This window comes from Triturus cristatus, chromosome 10, assembly GCF_964204655.1.
Source record: "Triturus cristatus chromosome 10, aTriCri1.1, whole genome shotgun sequence".
NCBI lineage: Eukaryota > Metazoa > Chordata > Amphibia > Caudata > Salamandridae > Triturus > Triturus cristatus.
This window is the reverse complement of record NC_140593.1, coordinates 999,763,782-999,781,178: the sequence shown is the minus strand read 5'-3', so window position 1 is coordinate 999,781,178 and position 17,397 is coordinate 999,763,782. Positions and strand designations below refer to the sequence as shown.

Below are 17,397 nucleotides of genomic sequence, written 5' to 3'. Positions count from 1 at the left end.
CTACTGGACATTCAATTCCTCAAAGAGTTTCAGGGAAAAATAGTGTTTTTAGTTGTTTGCGGAAAATGGAGTGATTGTTTTGTGAACGGATATGGATGGGGACCGAGTTCCACAGCTTAGCACCACAGTAGGAAAACCTACGACCTCCACATCTGGTGCGTTTTATTCTAGGTACTGTCAACAGGTATTTACCCTCCGATCTCAACGTTCTTTGGGGGAGATGAAGGTGTATCATGTCCTCTGTCAGCGTAGGACCTTTCCCAGTCAAAGATTTTTGAATGATACACATAACTTTAAATGTAATCCTCTCCTGAATGGGGAGCCAGTGTAATGAGGAGAGTGCCAGCCTAGCAGATAGACGTTTAGGGATGTTTAGCAGAAGTCGAGCTGCACAGTTTTGTACGATCTGTAGAACTTTAGTGGTGGATAACGGGGCCCCCAAGTAAATGGCATTTGAGTAGTCCAGCCTGGACAAAATGAGTGCCTGCACCAATATTCTACTAGCCATAAATGGGAGCAAAGGGAGAGTCCTCCTGATCATTCGCAGAAGGCCATAGCAGGTACCTGCAACCATACGAGCTTGTTCCTTAAAATCAAGCTTGGTGTCAAGCACAATACCTAACCTTTTTATGTTTTTTTTTGGGATGGGTGAGGGTCCAAGGCTGATTGGCCACCAGGGTTCTACGGATAAGGAAGTAGCGTTTCCAAGAAGCAAAACCTCTGTTTTAGCCTCATTGAGCTTGAGGTAGGATGCCTCCATCCAGTTAGCCACTCTCTTCAAGCAAGCCGTAAGTGCCCCTCCTGAGTTGTTATCATTGTTCAAGGAAACGACTAGCTGAGTATCATCTGCATAGGTGACAATATGCACCCCAAACGGGGTGACAATACTTGCCAGTGAACTCAGATAGACGTTGAACAACGTAGGGCTTAGTGCAGAGCCTTGAGGTACTCCGCATGAGAGCGATACTGGATCAGAGACGCAGTCATCCGAGAATACGGAGAAGACTCTGTCTTCCAAAAAAGAACTGAGCCATTTCACTACCGTTCCCCTTATCCCGATGTCTTGGAGTCGTTTAATTAGAAGTGAGTGGTTCACGGTATCGAGAATCAGGGAGAGCTAGTCCCCCTTCTGACACTGGTCTAAAAAGCGTATCCATTGAGAGCCTGGCCACTTTATTTGCCTATATGAATGTAGAAAAAAGACCTTGGACTTCCTTAAAAAAGTTGATTCGGATGGCGTTAGGGATGGCTAAAAAGAAGAAGTTACATAGAGGCAATATCATCATTTGAATTATGGCTACTCGGCCTAGTATTGAAACTGGGAGCTCTTTCCCCTTTGACAGTTTATTCTTTATTTTTTTATGAGGGAGATATGATTTAAGACATAAAGGTTGTTGATGTTTTCTGTTAGATATATCCCTAAATACCTCTTTGGCCGTGTATTAAGGAGTGGAACTAGGTCCACCAATAAAGAGTCAGGTGTGCAATTGCAAAGCAGAATCTCCGTTTTAGATGTATTAATTTTATAGTCCCCGATAGATTGAAATTCCTTAAATAAATTAAAATTTGCATTTGCGCTTCCCTTTCAGGTTGTAAAAAAAGGGCTATGTCATCAGCATATAGTTTAATATTAGTCATTCCAGGCATTGGGCATGTTGTGTTACTTATAGTATGAATGGCTATGGCCAGGGGTTCTATAAAGCAAGCAAAAGCAGAGGAGAATGGAGGCAGCCTTGTCTAGTCCCCCTGGCTACTCTGCAGGCCCCCAGCCTCTTGGCATTCACTAGTATTTGAACCGTGGCCCTCTCGTAGAATTTTGTAATAACTGTAATCAACTCAGGGGGAAAACCAAATTTTGCAAGTGAATACAAAAGGCTTTCCCAACACACAAGGTCAAAAGCCTTTTCAGCGTCTAAAAGCATGATCTGAGATGGGATTTTAATTTGTGTGAAATAATCCAATGCTTCAATTAAGAAAGTGGTATTAAAAGATAGTTGTTGCCCTGCGACAAAGCCACATTGGTCTTCATGAATTATTGACCCTATACAGTTGCTAATTCTATTGGTCATTAATTTAGCTATGATCTTATAATCTGAATTCCGCAGACTGATAGGTCTATATGAGTTTATATTCTCTTCATCTTTATCCTCTTTTTAAAAACTGACCATCACAGCGGTGCGGAAAGAGGATGGTATTTCGCTGCCGTGTAAAATATGATTGGCCCATATCACAAGTTCGTTATTCAGACTTGCGCTAAATGTTTTTAAAAACTCAGGGGGATAGTCTCGAAGACTGGCGATACCTACCGCAAACGCCAGTTAGCGGCAGTTTTTTTTATCGCCGCTTAACCCTGAAAACTATCGCCATGTTAGCGGTGTATTACCAAGCCGTCGATACATGGCGATAGTATCAGGGAACGGCAGTGAAAACTGCTGCTAACATCAGCGCGATGGTGATAGGAAATCCGGCGTTAGCGGGCGATAACTACCGATAGGATAGGCCCATTAGCGGCAAAAAAACTCACGCTAGTCAGCCCAACGTGAGTTTGTTTTTGTCTCTAATGCAAAAAATAGCCTATCAGTCAACCTTCATTATAAAACAGGCATAACAACCAATAAAATGCAGAATGGAGCAACAAGGGCACACATCAACATCCCCTGCAAGCCAGCCAACATCCAGGATGACCAGGATGAGAGCCTTGATGCCTCACTGGACCTGCGCCTGGAGCCTGCATGCCTCACTGGACCTGCGTCTGGAGCTTGCATGCCTCGCTGGACCTGTGTCTGGAGCCTGGATGCCTCACTGGACCTGCGTCTGGAGCCTGGATGCCTCGCTGGACCTGCGTCTGGAGCTTGGATGCTTCGCTGGACCTGCGTTTGGAGCCTGGATGCCTCGCTGGACCTGTGTCTGGAGCCTGGATGCCTCACTGGACCTGCGTCTGGAGCATGGAGTGGGATGCGGAGGAGCTGTGGAGTCGATGAGCCGTGGCGGTAGACATTGAGGCGCAACGATCGCCCGTACCTGGTGGTGAGGTCTGGCAAGTCACATGGAGACACGTTGCTGACCTGTGTGAGAAGACCGCCTTGCGCATGTTGGAGCTGTTAATAGTAGAGGAGTGCTTGCTCTAATGCCCGTTTATTCCTGCTATTTTTATCCTTTAGGTATTGCTCATTTGTGAACTTAACTTTAGCTTCAAGGTGATTTCTCTCTAAAAGTTGCGCCCGCCTAGGAGCTATCTGTTTGGATGATATCACCCCACGGATTGTGGCCTTAAAGGCCTCCCACACATTCTCTAGTGAGGCGGTGCCCTTCTCAATACGAAAAAAACCCTCAATTTTCCCATGAATTTCCCTACACCAATCTTCGTCTTCCAACTGAATTCTATTAAATGTCCATTTTAAGGTTTTTTTATCCCTACAGATTCCTGATAGTTCTAGTTTTAATAATGCGTGATCCGAAAAACTATTTTGTGTATATGTACAGTTACGCTGAGATAGTTTCTAACAGGCACATGCATCAATGTAGGTTTTTACGATTCCTTAATTGCTATTATTAAGGAATCGCAGTTTAGGAATTGCAAAAGCCTTTGCATGTAGGAATCGCTATAAAATTAGTGATTCCCAAACATGCCTTAATTGCGACGTGCAAATTCCGAGTCGCAATTAAGGAATGCCTTCCCCTACTTTCCTAAGGGCCTACAGGCCCATAGGAATGAATGGGAAATTGCATGAGCAATTTACGAGTACTCAACAGGTACTCGCAAATTGCGCATGCAATTTTAAGGGTGCAAGGGTGTCAAAAGGACACCCTGATGCACCCCTGAAATTGCTCTGTGCAAACATGTTGCGCACACACATGCCCCAAGGGCATGTGTGTGTGTAACCTACAACTTTAAAAAATTGTGAATTTTTCAAAGTTTTTGCAAATTACCATCAAGTTCAACTTGATGGTAATTTGCGTCCCTTATTAGCGAAATCGCTATTTGCGATTTCATCATGCATTCCATTTAAGGAATCTCAATTTGCGATTCCTTAAATGCAATCGCAATGTAAGAAATCGCAATAAATTGTGATTTCTTAAATTGCGAGAGCCTTACAGTGTGATGCATCGCAGAAGCCCTTTTTGCAGGTGCAAACGGCCGATTTTTGCGAATCTCACCGTTTGCACTCGCAAAAGAGTTATATTTTGCCGAATAGCACGAGTACTCTCTTTTCTCTGGGTATCTTGACCGCCAGAAATCCAGTATGTTTAACTTAGTTTTGCATTCCTTTAATGCTGTCCCTACCCGTGTTTTTTTTTTGTTTCCGCAACCCTGAAGATGAATCTAGTCCTGGAATCTGTAAATAATTAAAATCCCCGCCTAAAATAATCGGACCGGGAATTAACAGTAATGCATGAAACAGATCCAGTAAGGGGGCGGGGTTGTCCTCTATTGGGGCGTAAATCATAGCTATGGTCAACCTAGTGTTATTGATTATACCATTAACTAATCCCCATCTTCCCTCTTTGTCTATCTGGGAGTGTGTTGGCTGAAAGGGAAAGAATTTGTTAAAAAATATTGCTACTCCTCTTTGAGCTATGCCTGACGATGAGAGGTGACTACTGCCAGCCCACTCCTGGAACATATTAAATGGGAGTTTCCTATTAGCAACATAGTGGGTTTCCTGCAGCAGAATAATGTCTGGGGAATAACCCTTTAGCTATTCTTCCACAGCCCGCACTTTAATTTTATTATTCAGGCCATTGGCGTTTAAAGAGAGAATTCTAACACCATCTCTAGTTGCCTACTGATTAAGCGTCATTACAGATAGAGATAGATATTCGGCTTAATATGCACGTGCTTACTCCTAGATATTTTCAATGGATTATGGACAGTGATGTAATGTAAGACATATCAGATATAAAGTGACAGTGGAGTCAAAGTGCAACAGTATTGAACAATAATATGATTTTCCTAAAACGGTCTTCATACGACAGTTTTCACACGACAGAGAAAAGGAGAGAAAAAAAAATCCCAGGTCTATACACAATTGACAAACAAATAACAATTAAAAGTGTCAGTGCAAATAGTGAGCTTAATTAAATTAAGCAACTTCCCAATTCTCTGAAGGCATACTAATTCTTGGTATCTGGATAACTATACCGTGCAGAATAAAGTGCATAGTGCATAGTTGCATACAGTAAAGTCAAAGACATTGGGGCATATGTATCAAGCTAAATTGCGATCGCAAACACTGAAATTCTCAGAATTTCGGCGTTTGCGATTGCAATTTAGTTGTGTGCAATGTATGAAACAAAAAAACTGCTCGCAAAATAAGGAATCGCAAAATATGCGAATCCATTTAAGGAATCGCAAATTGCGATTCCTTAAATGCAATGTAGGAAGCACAGAAAAATTGCGATTTGGCCTTAAGGAATCGCTAATTGCCACCAACTTCAAGTTGGTGGTAATTTGCGATTTCTTTGAAAAATGCACACTTTTTAAAGTGCCATGTGGCGCACATACATGCCCTTGGGGCATGTATGTGCGCCACATGTGCACACATACATATTTCAGGGGTGCAACAGGGTGTCCTTTTGGCACCCTTGCAATCTTGAAATTGCATTCTCAATTTGCGATTCTCTAATTGGTATTCGCAAGTTGAGAATGTCTTCCCATTCATTCCTACGGGCCTCCTAGCCCATAGGAATGAATGGGAAGGTATTCCTTATTTGCCAATCTCAATTTGCGATTCTCAAATAAGTAATATGTAGGATTCGCAAAATATTTAGCAAATCCTACATACATTGCATTTTGCGATTCTCTAAAAATCGCAATTTGAGAATCGCAAAACTCTTTTTTGACACATATGCTCCGTTATCTCTAAAGTAGGTAACAATTAAAGTGATAGCGCAGTAAAAATGTCCTCAAGGGGCTCTATCAAGTATCTTAAAGCCTTCCACTGCAACTCATGACATTGGCAATCGTCTACAAGACAACTACTATTCAGTACAGTACTAAGAGGAGTTTTAGACAAACTAAAGCGTCTATACACCAGAAGTCCTAGTGCATTGGGCATAAAGTTCAGTATAGTGCCTAAGGTGCATACAAAAATTGCAAAACTACCTAAGAATCTCACTTGATTGTTATAGATAACCATTAGTCAATAGTCTCAATAAATTAGCCATAAAGTGCAAATTAGTCCCAAAAGTGCATAAGAAAATTATAGTCCTACTTAAACTCTCACTCGATTGTTATAGATGTTGTAAATTTTCCTTCCATTGCATCTTATAAATATCTCTAGATTTTTCATCTCATGCACACCTCTAAATTTAAAAGAGCTATCTTCTGTTTTTCCCCTTTGCTTCCCCTTCACACCCTTCAGACGTTCCCCTCACTGTGCACTTGGAAGAGTAGCCCACTTCTCCTCCCGTCCCCTTCCCCCCTTGTGATTGTTGGGTGCCATGTAGCTGCACCCCTTCCCTTGTGTGCTTCTGCTGCTTGAGGCTGAATAGCCTCCTCCGCCCTGGTGACCCCTGACCCGCTTTATACTTTATTTTGAAAGCATTATCATTACTGAAGTCCCTGCTCTACCAAGTATTTCTAACTTCCCTTACTAATATCTTGCTCTCTTCCCACAGCCCTGTCTTAATTTGAAATCTGCTGACGTAATTCTTGCACTTTCACAACATTATCAAATATGTAAAACTTTCCTTTTGCAAGAACCTTCAGCTTTGATTGCTGAAAGATGGATACCTGCGCTCCCTTTGATTTGAACATGTCAATAATTCTTACGAACTCCCGACGTCTCTTTGCTGACATAGCTGACATGTCCGAGAAGATTCTAAAATGCGGTACTTCTTGCGTCGATAATGTTCTTTTCGTGATAGCTTTGGTGAGAATCTTTTCCTTTATTTGAAAATCCGCAAAGTTCAATAGGATTCTATAAAGGAAATCTCGCATTGGGGGACCTCTGGAAGGGAGCTCTGTGGGCTCTTGTAATAGTCAGGTCTCCCTCGAGTTCAGGAATTAACTTCTTCAGGAGGGCCTCAACCCACTCACATACCTGGGGACCTTCAACAGCTTCTGGTACACCTACCAGATGCAAATTAGATCTTCTATTGAAGTTTTTCATGTCCTGTAACTTGAATTCAAGAATTTCTGCATTATACTTGCATTGGGCTAGTTCCTGATCGTAGGTTGAGGTTTTATCTTCCAGATTAGAAACCCGCTCTTCCACCTCATCCAGACGTTCCGGGATTTTCCCTATTGATTCTTCTATCTGGGAGAGCCTCACATGTAGTTAAGCAATTTCCACCGCCTGCGAGATCCAGAGATCTTTTATCTCAGAGAGAATTACTTCAAACATACGCTGAAGAGCAGGGTCCGTTTCTTTCCAACTCCGAGAGGCTTCATTATTACGATTGCTCTGAGGATTCAGATTTGCGGGCTGGTGTTGAGTTGTAGGTCCCTCTGCGTCTTCCAATTGAAGAGTACAGGAGAATGTAGGGACAGAGGCTTGTGGTAAAGAGATGTGCAATAGCGGTGTGGCTGGGGTCTGGCTGATGGGGGTAGCCGCTGTTGTCGAGAAGTGGGACTTAGAAAAAATTGGAAACTGCTTCCAACAAGCAGGGGTGGACAAAGACTCCGTTGCTGGCGTTCTCAGGGAGGAGGCAGTGCATGTATATACTGCTTCTGTCCTCAACTCAGGGGAGATCTGCCCCTGAAATTGGAAAGTCTCAGGTGCTGCCTGACAAGTGCCATTAATCGCTTTTTCAGGCATGGTGCCCTGACCTACAGGAGACTGCGCTGTCTACTTCACAATCAGCTGTTGGAATTTCAAGTCCATCCTTTGTTGAGCGTTTCGCAAAACACGCGTGCTGCCTGCCGTCTTCTCCGTGCCTGGATTGGTACGCGGCTTCCTCTGTGTTTCTGGCAGCTTATTTCTGGTCTTAGTGCCTGCTAAAGGGTTTGTAGTTGATTTCCTTTGTTTTACTGGGCACATACTTCTGTGTCCCGCACCCCCTTCACAGCTTCCTTTAACCACTTCTCTTAAGCCGTGTTGCTGTTGGCTTCTGCTCGCTTAAAAATGCGCCAATTAATTGCAGCTGACTGTATTTTTAAGAAAGTTAGTAATGCATTGGGGTAGAGGGTAGGTGATCAGCCCTCTGCTACCTCGGCTCCTTCCCCCTTCTTCAACTCCGTCACCTGTCCATTATCCATATATGCCAAAAGGCTGTAATCTATGCCTGCCTCTCCTTAGATAGATTTTTGCTCCTGCAAAACTGAGCCCCTGGCCCCTATATTGTTGCTCACCTCCTCACCTTCCACGCTGTCTCTCAGCCGCTCCTATTCCTGCTCCTGCTTCGTGCTTGATGAAGGGACCTGCCTCAGCTCCGCTCCGTGTCCCGAAATTGCATCCAGCATCTCTATTGCCCACAGTTCAGAGGGGCCATATTGTGTCGTTTGCTGAACACAAAAGGCATTTTCTCCTGCTGGAGCCACGAAGCTCCGAGAGCCACGGGACTCCTCACCGCCATAGTCCTCCGCTCACGGTTCACAGCATCGGGGGCGGGGCATCACCACGGGAAGCACACTAGTCACAACGCATGTGGGTAGCGTCCGACTTCCTCGTCATGATCGAGTGATGCAGTGAAATGTTGTTAGTTTTACGGCGTCAGTTCTCCATGGCTTTTTGCGTGGGAAGGCCCACCGTGCATATATTATACATGGCACAGGTATAATGTGACGGAGGGCTTTACAACGTGACGCATCTCCCTAAAATGTAAATTGGCCGCAATGTTTGCGCCACCGTTACGTCAAAGAAAGGGACGCAACGGCGGCGCAAGGAGCTTGTAAATGTGCCCCAGGGGGTTTATTAAATGGAAATTTTGTTATGGAGTCATTACAGCTTTTGAATGGAGGACACCAGAAGTGAGATATTTTAATCGAGACCAGAATGGATCCTTTTGAATAGAGCAATAAAATGGAAACATTAAAATGTAGATATTGGATAACATATTAAAGTGACTGCATTAGAATTGGACCTTGGAATATAGGTTTTAATATGAAGGGTTTATATAGAATTTTAACGGGTATATTAAAATGAAGGTGTTAGAATGGAGGTAGAGCATTGTATAAATCTTCAAATAAAATGGAAATATCAGAGGCAGTGTTACTGAGGCCTCATGGAGAAAGCATTATAAGAGGTGTTATAACTTAAGGTGTTAAAATGGAAGAATTAGACAATTTAGAATCGAAACCTTAGAAGGATGAAATCAGAATGTCCAGTGAGCCTTAGCTTAAATTGTTTGGATTTAGTCGTGTTATTTGTTATTTTCTGTTCCCAGGTGGTACGCGGGCAGGATCTCCCGACAGGTTGCTGAAGAGATCCTGTTGAAACGACGGCAGCTGGGAGCCTTTCTAATCAGAGAAAGCGAAAGCGCCCCTGGAGAGTTTTCCGTCTCAGTCAAGTAAGCCAGTAGCTTGTGTTTCAGGTTTTGTTTGTGTATTTTATGTGCAGTGCTCGTGAAGGTCTCTGGGGGATGGAAACTGGAGTAACCCTCTCCGCACCAATGGTGTCGCTCAGCTCCAACTAGATGGGATCGACACTAAAGGATGAGAGTGCCCCTAGATCTGTGGGAGCAACCACCATCACTTGGAGGGGTGTCTATCATCACACCAATAAGAGTACCCTCGCTTTGTTTCTAGTTTCTCTTTGCAATTTTTTGAGTTAATGTTTCAGATGTAGTACTTGGTTTAGTAATGAATGATATGCACTCTTTTCCTTTCTAAGAACAAATGGATTTTAATATATCCTCCCTTATAGTTCTTCTTGACAATTTGTAAGGCATTCACTTTGAATTCTCAAGTTTGGGCTAAGGGAAATTTCCTGTGTGTGTGGTGTAGTGTCTTGTTCTGTATTTATTTCCATTTATTTTGGATTGCACCAGCGCACAAGCCTTTAATCTCTTCACAATTTATGAAAATAAGTAAGCCTACAAAAGTGCCAAACTAATATCTTAATACTTTCAATGCAAACCAGCTGAAAATCACGCCTGAGTAGCCACTGAAGGTCCTTTTTGGCAGATAATGTGTCTGCTGTCCAAAAAACTCTCTTGAGAATGTTCCGAAAACACTTTCTGGAAAGAAAAGTTACACAAATAAAGTTATTAAAAATTATTTTTTATAACACCATGTGTAGATGTAAAAATATGAATTGTTACAAAACATTTAACATATTAGAGCAAGATTAAAGCAATTTTTTAAAACCTTCACTTCTGTCTCAAAAATAAGTGATAACGTGGGCTCACCTGAAAACTTGAATGGCTAAATTGAAGGACCTCTTTTAGGTGTTAAATGCCAGTTTTCTTCTGATGATTGCTTAATAGGAAAGAATATTTATTATCAGTTAATGGTCTAGTATGATTTCCGAACTGATGATTTTTTTTCTCGATAAATGTTGTAAGCATTTGTATAGTTGGTTCCCAAACTTGTAATGCTTCCAAATCACTTATAGAATCCAGAATACATTTACTTTTCAGGTGTATCCACGTTACCACTTATTTTGAGACAGAGCTCCATGGGGCTCTACAACGATTAAGAAAATTGCTTCAATTCTTGCGGGTTAGCTGCTTTGTAATAATTCATATTTATGGGAGTGATAAGTTTAAAGTTACCTTCTTCAGGGATGGTTGACATGTGCCATTAGTTGGCAATCACATTGTCAACTTTCTGATCATAATTGTTCCAGAACTTGTTGTCTAATTTGTACTGTGGCTGTATGATGGGGTACGAATATAACCTGACATAACTTGATATGATTCTACTTTTAACTTGGTAAATATATAGGCAACTATATTGCTTGGAGCCGTGTTGTGTGCATGGTTTTTATCTGGAGTTATGTCTTGTATTTATTCTTGATGTAATAAGAAGTATGAATCTTTGCTGTAGCGATGAGGTGGCAAACGCTATGGGCCTCATTACAAGTCATCCTCTAAATTAGGGTGGCCATAAAAGGCCTGAAGTTATACTTACTTGAGTCTGGGAGATATTAACACTGCATTTACCAGCCATTCCAAATATGAGGTTTGAATGGGGAATAACATGTGGGACTCTAACTAACTGGGTCGTTTGCGGCATGTTTTTCCAGAATTCCAGACAGTGGTGTAACGAGATTCAGACTCACTCTGGAGCTCTCAGGCCAGCATACTGTGCTGAGGGGGCCCCCTGGAGCTCATCCCCCCAGCACTGAGGGCTGCGGGGACCTTTTTAACGCCAATGGTTCTAGACTCTTTCTGTTCAGAAATTCGCCCAGATTTGCACATGTGTCCTTAATCGGTAAAGCAAGTGTCAAGTCAAGTCAAAGAATCTTTATTCGGTGATTAAAAAACACCATAAAAGCACACTCATATTTACATGTTAAAAAGTCATTAAACATTTCAGGGTTCTTTGTACAGTGAATTAACAAAACATAAATACAACAATATAGCCATATTTAACACTTAAAAGTTAAAGTAAAAACATTTCAGTCTTCTCCTCTAGTAAGCCTTAAACGAAGTGCTACCTTGATAAAGTTCATAATACTACACAGTGTTTGGGGTTCCTCAGCTTTCTGTAAGAATACAAGTGCCTCCCTAGCGTGGACCAAATTAGCATTTTTCAAAATATTTACAAGGTATCTGCGTCTGGGCATTGAGTAAAAGGGGCAGAGTAGAACAAAATGAAGGGAGTCTTGCGGAGACCTGTTGTCGCAACCGCAGGGCCCCTTCTGTTCTATTGATGTAGCAAACCCCGCTGGTGATGCCAACATAAATGGGAGAAGGTTCAATCTGAAACGGCACATCAGGAACCTATCCTGTGCATTGTACATGAGGAACAAGTATGGCTCCATACCTTCCACGCTCTTCACTAGGTGATGGGCCCTCACTGTCTTTTTACACCCTTCAGCCTCATCTCTGCGTAGGTTTTTCCACTCAAGAAAAATTCTCCCTACATGCAGTTTATTCTGGGCTACAATAGTTACAGGATGAGTAAAGAGGTTCCCAAAACATAGCTCCTCCAGGGTATTCTTCACATAAAGGAGCCAGGGGATGCGCATACACTTGTCCCTTTTTAGGCAGTCCAATAAGATTTCTCTACTAAGTGTCGCATCAGGATTGTACCAGATTTTTAACCAAGCGATAATAGGCCTCAATTTTATCAAATCTTCTATATATGGTCTCCCTAGCTCCCTATGGGCAATCAAACCAGCAGTACTTTGTGGTACCCTCAAGAGTGATTTCAGATATTTATTTTCTTCACGTTGGATACTAGTGGTATTGACAAAGCCCCATACTTCTGCCCCGTAAATTACCTTGGAGCATGATACTGAGCTGTACAGATTTATCACCTGTTCCGGGGACCATCTTCCTAGACTCCTGCCATAGCTAGCAATTGCCCCGTTAGATGCAATCATTTTACCACAACGTTCCTCCACCAAGGTATCAAACCGCAGGGCACCATCGAATGTTACACCAAGGTATGGAAACATTTTGACCTCTTCCACAATGTGGCTCCCTATTTTGTATGTAAATTTAGAGGTGGTTTTTTTCCCCGCCAGGAGCACATAGGATTTACTCAGATTTACAGAAAGGTCCAAGGCACTCATGAACCTAACAAAACCATCAATCAGGATTTGTAGGCTCCTTGGTGTCCGTGCGATCAGTACCGCGTCATCTGCATAAAGCAGAACAGGAATATGACGCGACCCAACCCTTGGGCAATCTGCCTTCAGACCCAACAGAAACTGCTCCAAATTATTAATATAAAGGGAAAACAAAAAGGGAGCAAGAATGCAGCCTTGTCGGACTCCACTTTTACAGGGAAAAGAACTAGTCAGCCCCCCCTCCCTATTAAAGCGGACTTTGGCGGTGGTGTCACTGTGCAGTTCCCTCAATATATTAATTAGACCACTCTCTATCCCCATACTAAGCATCATGCCCCACAATTTTTCCCTATTGACGTGATCGAATGCTGCTGCCAGATCCATGAAACCCATGTAAATGGATTCATCACTTGCCATGGTATACTTGGCAGTCAGCAAATAAAGGTTCAGGCACTGGTCACTAGTGGACCTCCCTGCCCTAAATCCGTATTGAGTGTCCGAGAAGATGTTTTTTTCCTCGGTCCACTCGGACAGTCTATTAAGAATTGCCCTCCCCAAAAGTTTTGCTGACACATCAATCAGGGAGATCGGGCGGTAGCACTTTGGGTCATCCCTGTTGCCCTTTTTGAAAATCGGCACAATTACTGCCGTGGACCAAGACGGGGGCAGGCCACAGATGATAGCAGTATTAATAACCCTTGTCATTAGGGGAGCCCAGAGTTCGATGTTACTCAAAAACAGATCAGGGGGGATTCCATCAGGCCCCGGAGCTTTATTTTTGGTCAGGCCCTCAATCCCTGCAATGATCTCCTTAATGGAGAATTCTACCAGTGGAGCCTCAGTTGGAATGGCCGGTAGGTCAACAGTAGAACCAGGCTCATGATTGTACAGGCCCCTATAGTGGTTGACCCACTGCTCTGGGAGAATATTAGCCCCTATATCCGGGGTATCTTTTTCCTGGAAAGTTGGGTTATTAATTATTTTCCAAAAGCCTGCTAGGTCCTTTCTTTCCCCCGCTTCTCGTAAATCTGCCCATGCTTCCGCCTGCAAGGCAAGTTTCCTCCTCTTAATTTCCTTTTTATAAATTTCTCTGCACACCTTAACTTTGTGGGGGACCCTTGGTTTAGTTTTAAGGCAGCTTTTCAGCTCCCTCAAAGCTTTAGAGCAGTCTTTGTCGAACCATCGGGGATTCCCGTGGTTCTTAAATGGGACACTAGTCTTTAGCAAACCATCGACCAGATTAGCGATCTGGTCGAAAGCTTCCATTATCCTCGATACCCACCATATACTGCAGCTCCAAAACAAGAGGGTCATGGTCACTAAAGCCACTCCATTCGATCCCTACACTAGTTGTCTTATTAATTAAGGACCTTGAAACCAGAATGTAATCTATGAAGGAAGAGCATCCTCTACCCTTAAATGTGGGGGGGAGTGTGCCATCCTCCTGCATCCCTACCATATTAATGGTGTGTTCAAGGTCATATTTAAACCGTAACATCCTAAAAGCTGAGCCCAACGGCGTATGAGAGAAATGCGGTCCCTTCTCCATAGGGCATCGGGACCAATCTGTGCTTATTTGGACCAGTACCGGGCACAAGTGGCAATTATAATCACCCATAACCACCAACCCATGTGGCTGCCCATTTTTTTGGCCTGTTATGACCTGGCCCAACCTATTATCTAATTCAGTAACAAGAGAGATGTTAGATCCCGCTATCTCGTTGTTATAAAGGTTTACTGCGACAAATCTAAGACCTTTCCCAGTGAACCTGACTGCCTGAATCCTGTGGGAATTCCAATCAAGGCAAGTGTAACTTCCCGGAAGGCTCAGATCTATATAAATAGCTAAACCTCCCATGGCTCTCCCTGATCTTGATTTTTGAGCAGGAACAAAAAAACACTTATTCCCTTGCAGATGGAAATTATTCTCCTGGGCCCAGGTCTCCTGCAGACAAATTACATGGAATTTTCTGATATAGTCAAGCCACTCTTTGTTATTAAATTTCCCAGCCAGGCCAGCTATATTCCATGAGATGATTTTTAGTGCCTCACCCCCCTGGACCCCTCCTCCCTGTGACCCACCAGGTGATTCTCGCACTTGTTTTCCCAATTCCGGTCCCTGTGCGTCACCTATACATGCAATATCTACAACCCTAGGTTCATCCAGCACATAACTCCGGGCGCAACTTGATGACTTTTGTTTTGCCTCGGGGCTGTGCTTCTCCCACTCAGCATTTGGAACCCCTCTACCCCCTATACCCCATGTACCATTATCTCTTTGTCAATCTACCCCCTCAAGACCATCCAGGCAGTGGAACCGATTGAATGTATGGAAGGGTAGCTCTGGGCGGCTAAATAATGGCCTGGGATTGAACTCGTGATGAACACCCCTTCGACCCACCCTTTCCCAGTTGTCATATGAACGGGTCACGTGTACAGGGGCTGGGGTGGGGGGAAAGAAGAAAGACACATGAAGTGTTTGAATTGTTGTTACCTGTGATCTATTCTTTCCCTGGCATATGTGAGCAACTGTTCCAGCATCCCTGAAGCTCACCAATATGCAATCCCCTATGATGGATTTGCGTGTTCTCCCTATCCAAGGCACCCTTCTGACCATTATGATCTCATTGCTTAAATGTACGGGTAAGGGTCTATTCAAATTTAGCCACTTAATCACCCTACTTTTCAGAGCACAGAAATCCTCGGCTTCACCTGCCTCTAGTGGTGGGACGCCCGCCATGACTACTGTAAAGTCATTCGCCTCTGGTGGTAAATTGGGTCTACGTGGCCTGGGGGGAAGCTTCATTAGTGGAGTCGGTGCAACACTATCTGGGGGCTGTACCGGGGGAACAGCATTTGCAGGGGGTATAGGTCCTATGGGGTTAGGTGGCTTATTTGGGGCAGGGTTATTCCTCTGGGTTTGTGGTGGGGCGGCCGCAGTTGCAACCTGTGAGGGAGCAAGATGCATAACACTTTTTGGAGCTGTTGGGGTGGCAATAGGTTTAGGAGCCCTCTCATGAGAATTGGCCGGATTTTTCATACTGCTTAGTGTAGCCTCAAGAATGGTTAGTCTGATTTCCACTTTTTTGATGCTTTCACTAATTGGTAACAAAAGTGACCTAAGCAGTAATTCCAAATTACCCAGCGGAGCAACAGAGAGGGGGGCATTAACAATGTTGCTAGCCGTCTCTTTAGTCAGGACGGGAGCCACACCATCCTGTGCAGCGGGTTTAGAATGTAAGTCAGCCACCGTTGTCACAGTTGATATGGAGGGTTTGGATAACTTCCCAAAATCAGAATGAGGGATCTTTGGTTTGTTTTTAGCCTGGGCACCCCTCGACTTCCTCCTACGTTTGTTTGGTGGGGGCCCAAAAACCCCTTGTGCTACAGCTATTTTAGGTTTGGCTTTCCTAGACTTTGATGCTGGGGGCGGTTGAGAAATTAAGTCAATCGTCCCCCTACTTGGGCTTGTACTACTCACTGGGGTTGAGCTCATAAGTACCACTGGGGGCGTTTTTGTAACATCCCTAAACAGGATCGGAACATCTTCATTTAGTGTCAAGTCTTCGCTAGGTGTGGGAGGATAGTCTCCTAGAGGTCTACCTTTCAAATTATCTATAGAGCGTCTCCGCTCAGCTCTGAGCCGGCTTAAAGTGTTCTCCTTGTCCCCATCTCCCCCCGCCCGAGGAAAGTAATTCTCTAAGGTCATATTTTTTGTTCCTGCCTGCCTTATGGGGGTACTTTCCTTTACCGGGGACGGCATGGTATCTTAGAGTGTGATGATAGCTATGGGGCAATTTATCAGCTTGTTGTACTAGGGACTTGATGGCAAACGGCAGAACCAAGAGGGTAGGCCCAGCCCGGCCTACTCCGGCCTATGACGGCCACAGAGGGCCCCGCCCTTGTCCCGGGCTTCTCCCGACGCCCTCCCGCGCGCACCCGCGCAGCGGGATCCCAGTGCAAAAATAAAAGAGAAGGAGGTGGGGCGGGGGGCATGGCAGTCAGGGAGAGCGACCCAGGTGTTGTGGGTTGACCTCACGCAGGGGCTCCTGGGAGTTGGAGTCCCTGCGGGTCCGCTCGCAGCCCTGTACTTGCCTGCCAAAGCCCAGAGTCCGGTGTCCAAGATCAGAGCCCCTCTATGCTCAAGGCGCCTCTCTCCACACCGTGAAGCGGGACCCGCGGAGCGGGTCCGGCAAGGAGCTGCGGCAAAAGAAAAACAGCACAGATGCAGGGAACAGCCCACGGCGAAGTCCAGGCAAACAAGGTATCCCACGTCGATCAGGAAGGGGGCTGCTTTCAAGTGCTAGGGCGGGGGCGTGGCAGTCAGGGAGAGCGACCCAGGTGTTGTGGGTTGACCTCACGCAGGGGCTCCTGGGAGTTGGAGTCCCTGCGGGTCCGCTCGCAGCCCTGTACTTGCCTGCCAAAGCCCAGAGTCCGGTGTCCAAGATCAGAGCCCCTCTATGCTCAAGGCGCCTCTCTCCACACCGCGAAGCGGGACCCGCGGAGCGGGTCCGGCAAGGAGCTGCGGCAGAAGAAAAACACCACAGATGCAGGGAACAGCCCACGGCGAAGTCCAGGCAAACAAGGTATCCCACGTCGATCAGGAAGGGGGCTGCTTTCAAGTGCTAGGGCGGGGGCGTGGCAGTCAGGGAGAGCGACCCAGGTGTTGTGGGTTGACCTCACGCAGGGGCTCCTGGGAGTTGGAGTCCCTGCGGGTCCGCTAGCAGCCCTGTACTTGCCTGCCAAAGCCCAGAGTCCGGTGTCCAAGATC

The 17,397-nt window shown here is 44.8% G+C and overlaps 1 protein-coding gene across 2 annotated transcripts in view; it reads left to right on the top strand.

Annotated features, from left to right (window-relative positions):
- The window catches only part of GRAP (GRB2 related adaptor protein), a 720,202-nt gene that overhangs the window by 385,562 nt on the left and 317,243 nt on the right, over nt 1-17,397 (top strand). For both annotated transcript variants that reach the window (XM_085628995.1, XM_085628996.1), the window contains exon 3: nt 9,331-9,453. In XM_085628995.1, coding sequence (XP_085485121.1) covers nt 9,331-9,453 — 123 coding nt within the window. The remainder of the gene's footprint in view (nt 1-9,330; nt 9,454-17,397) is intronic.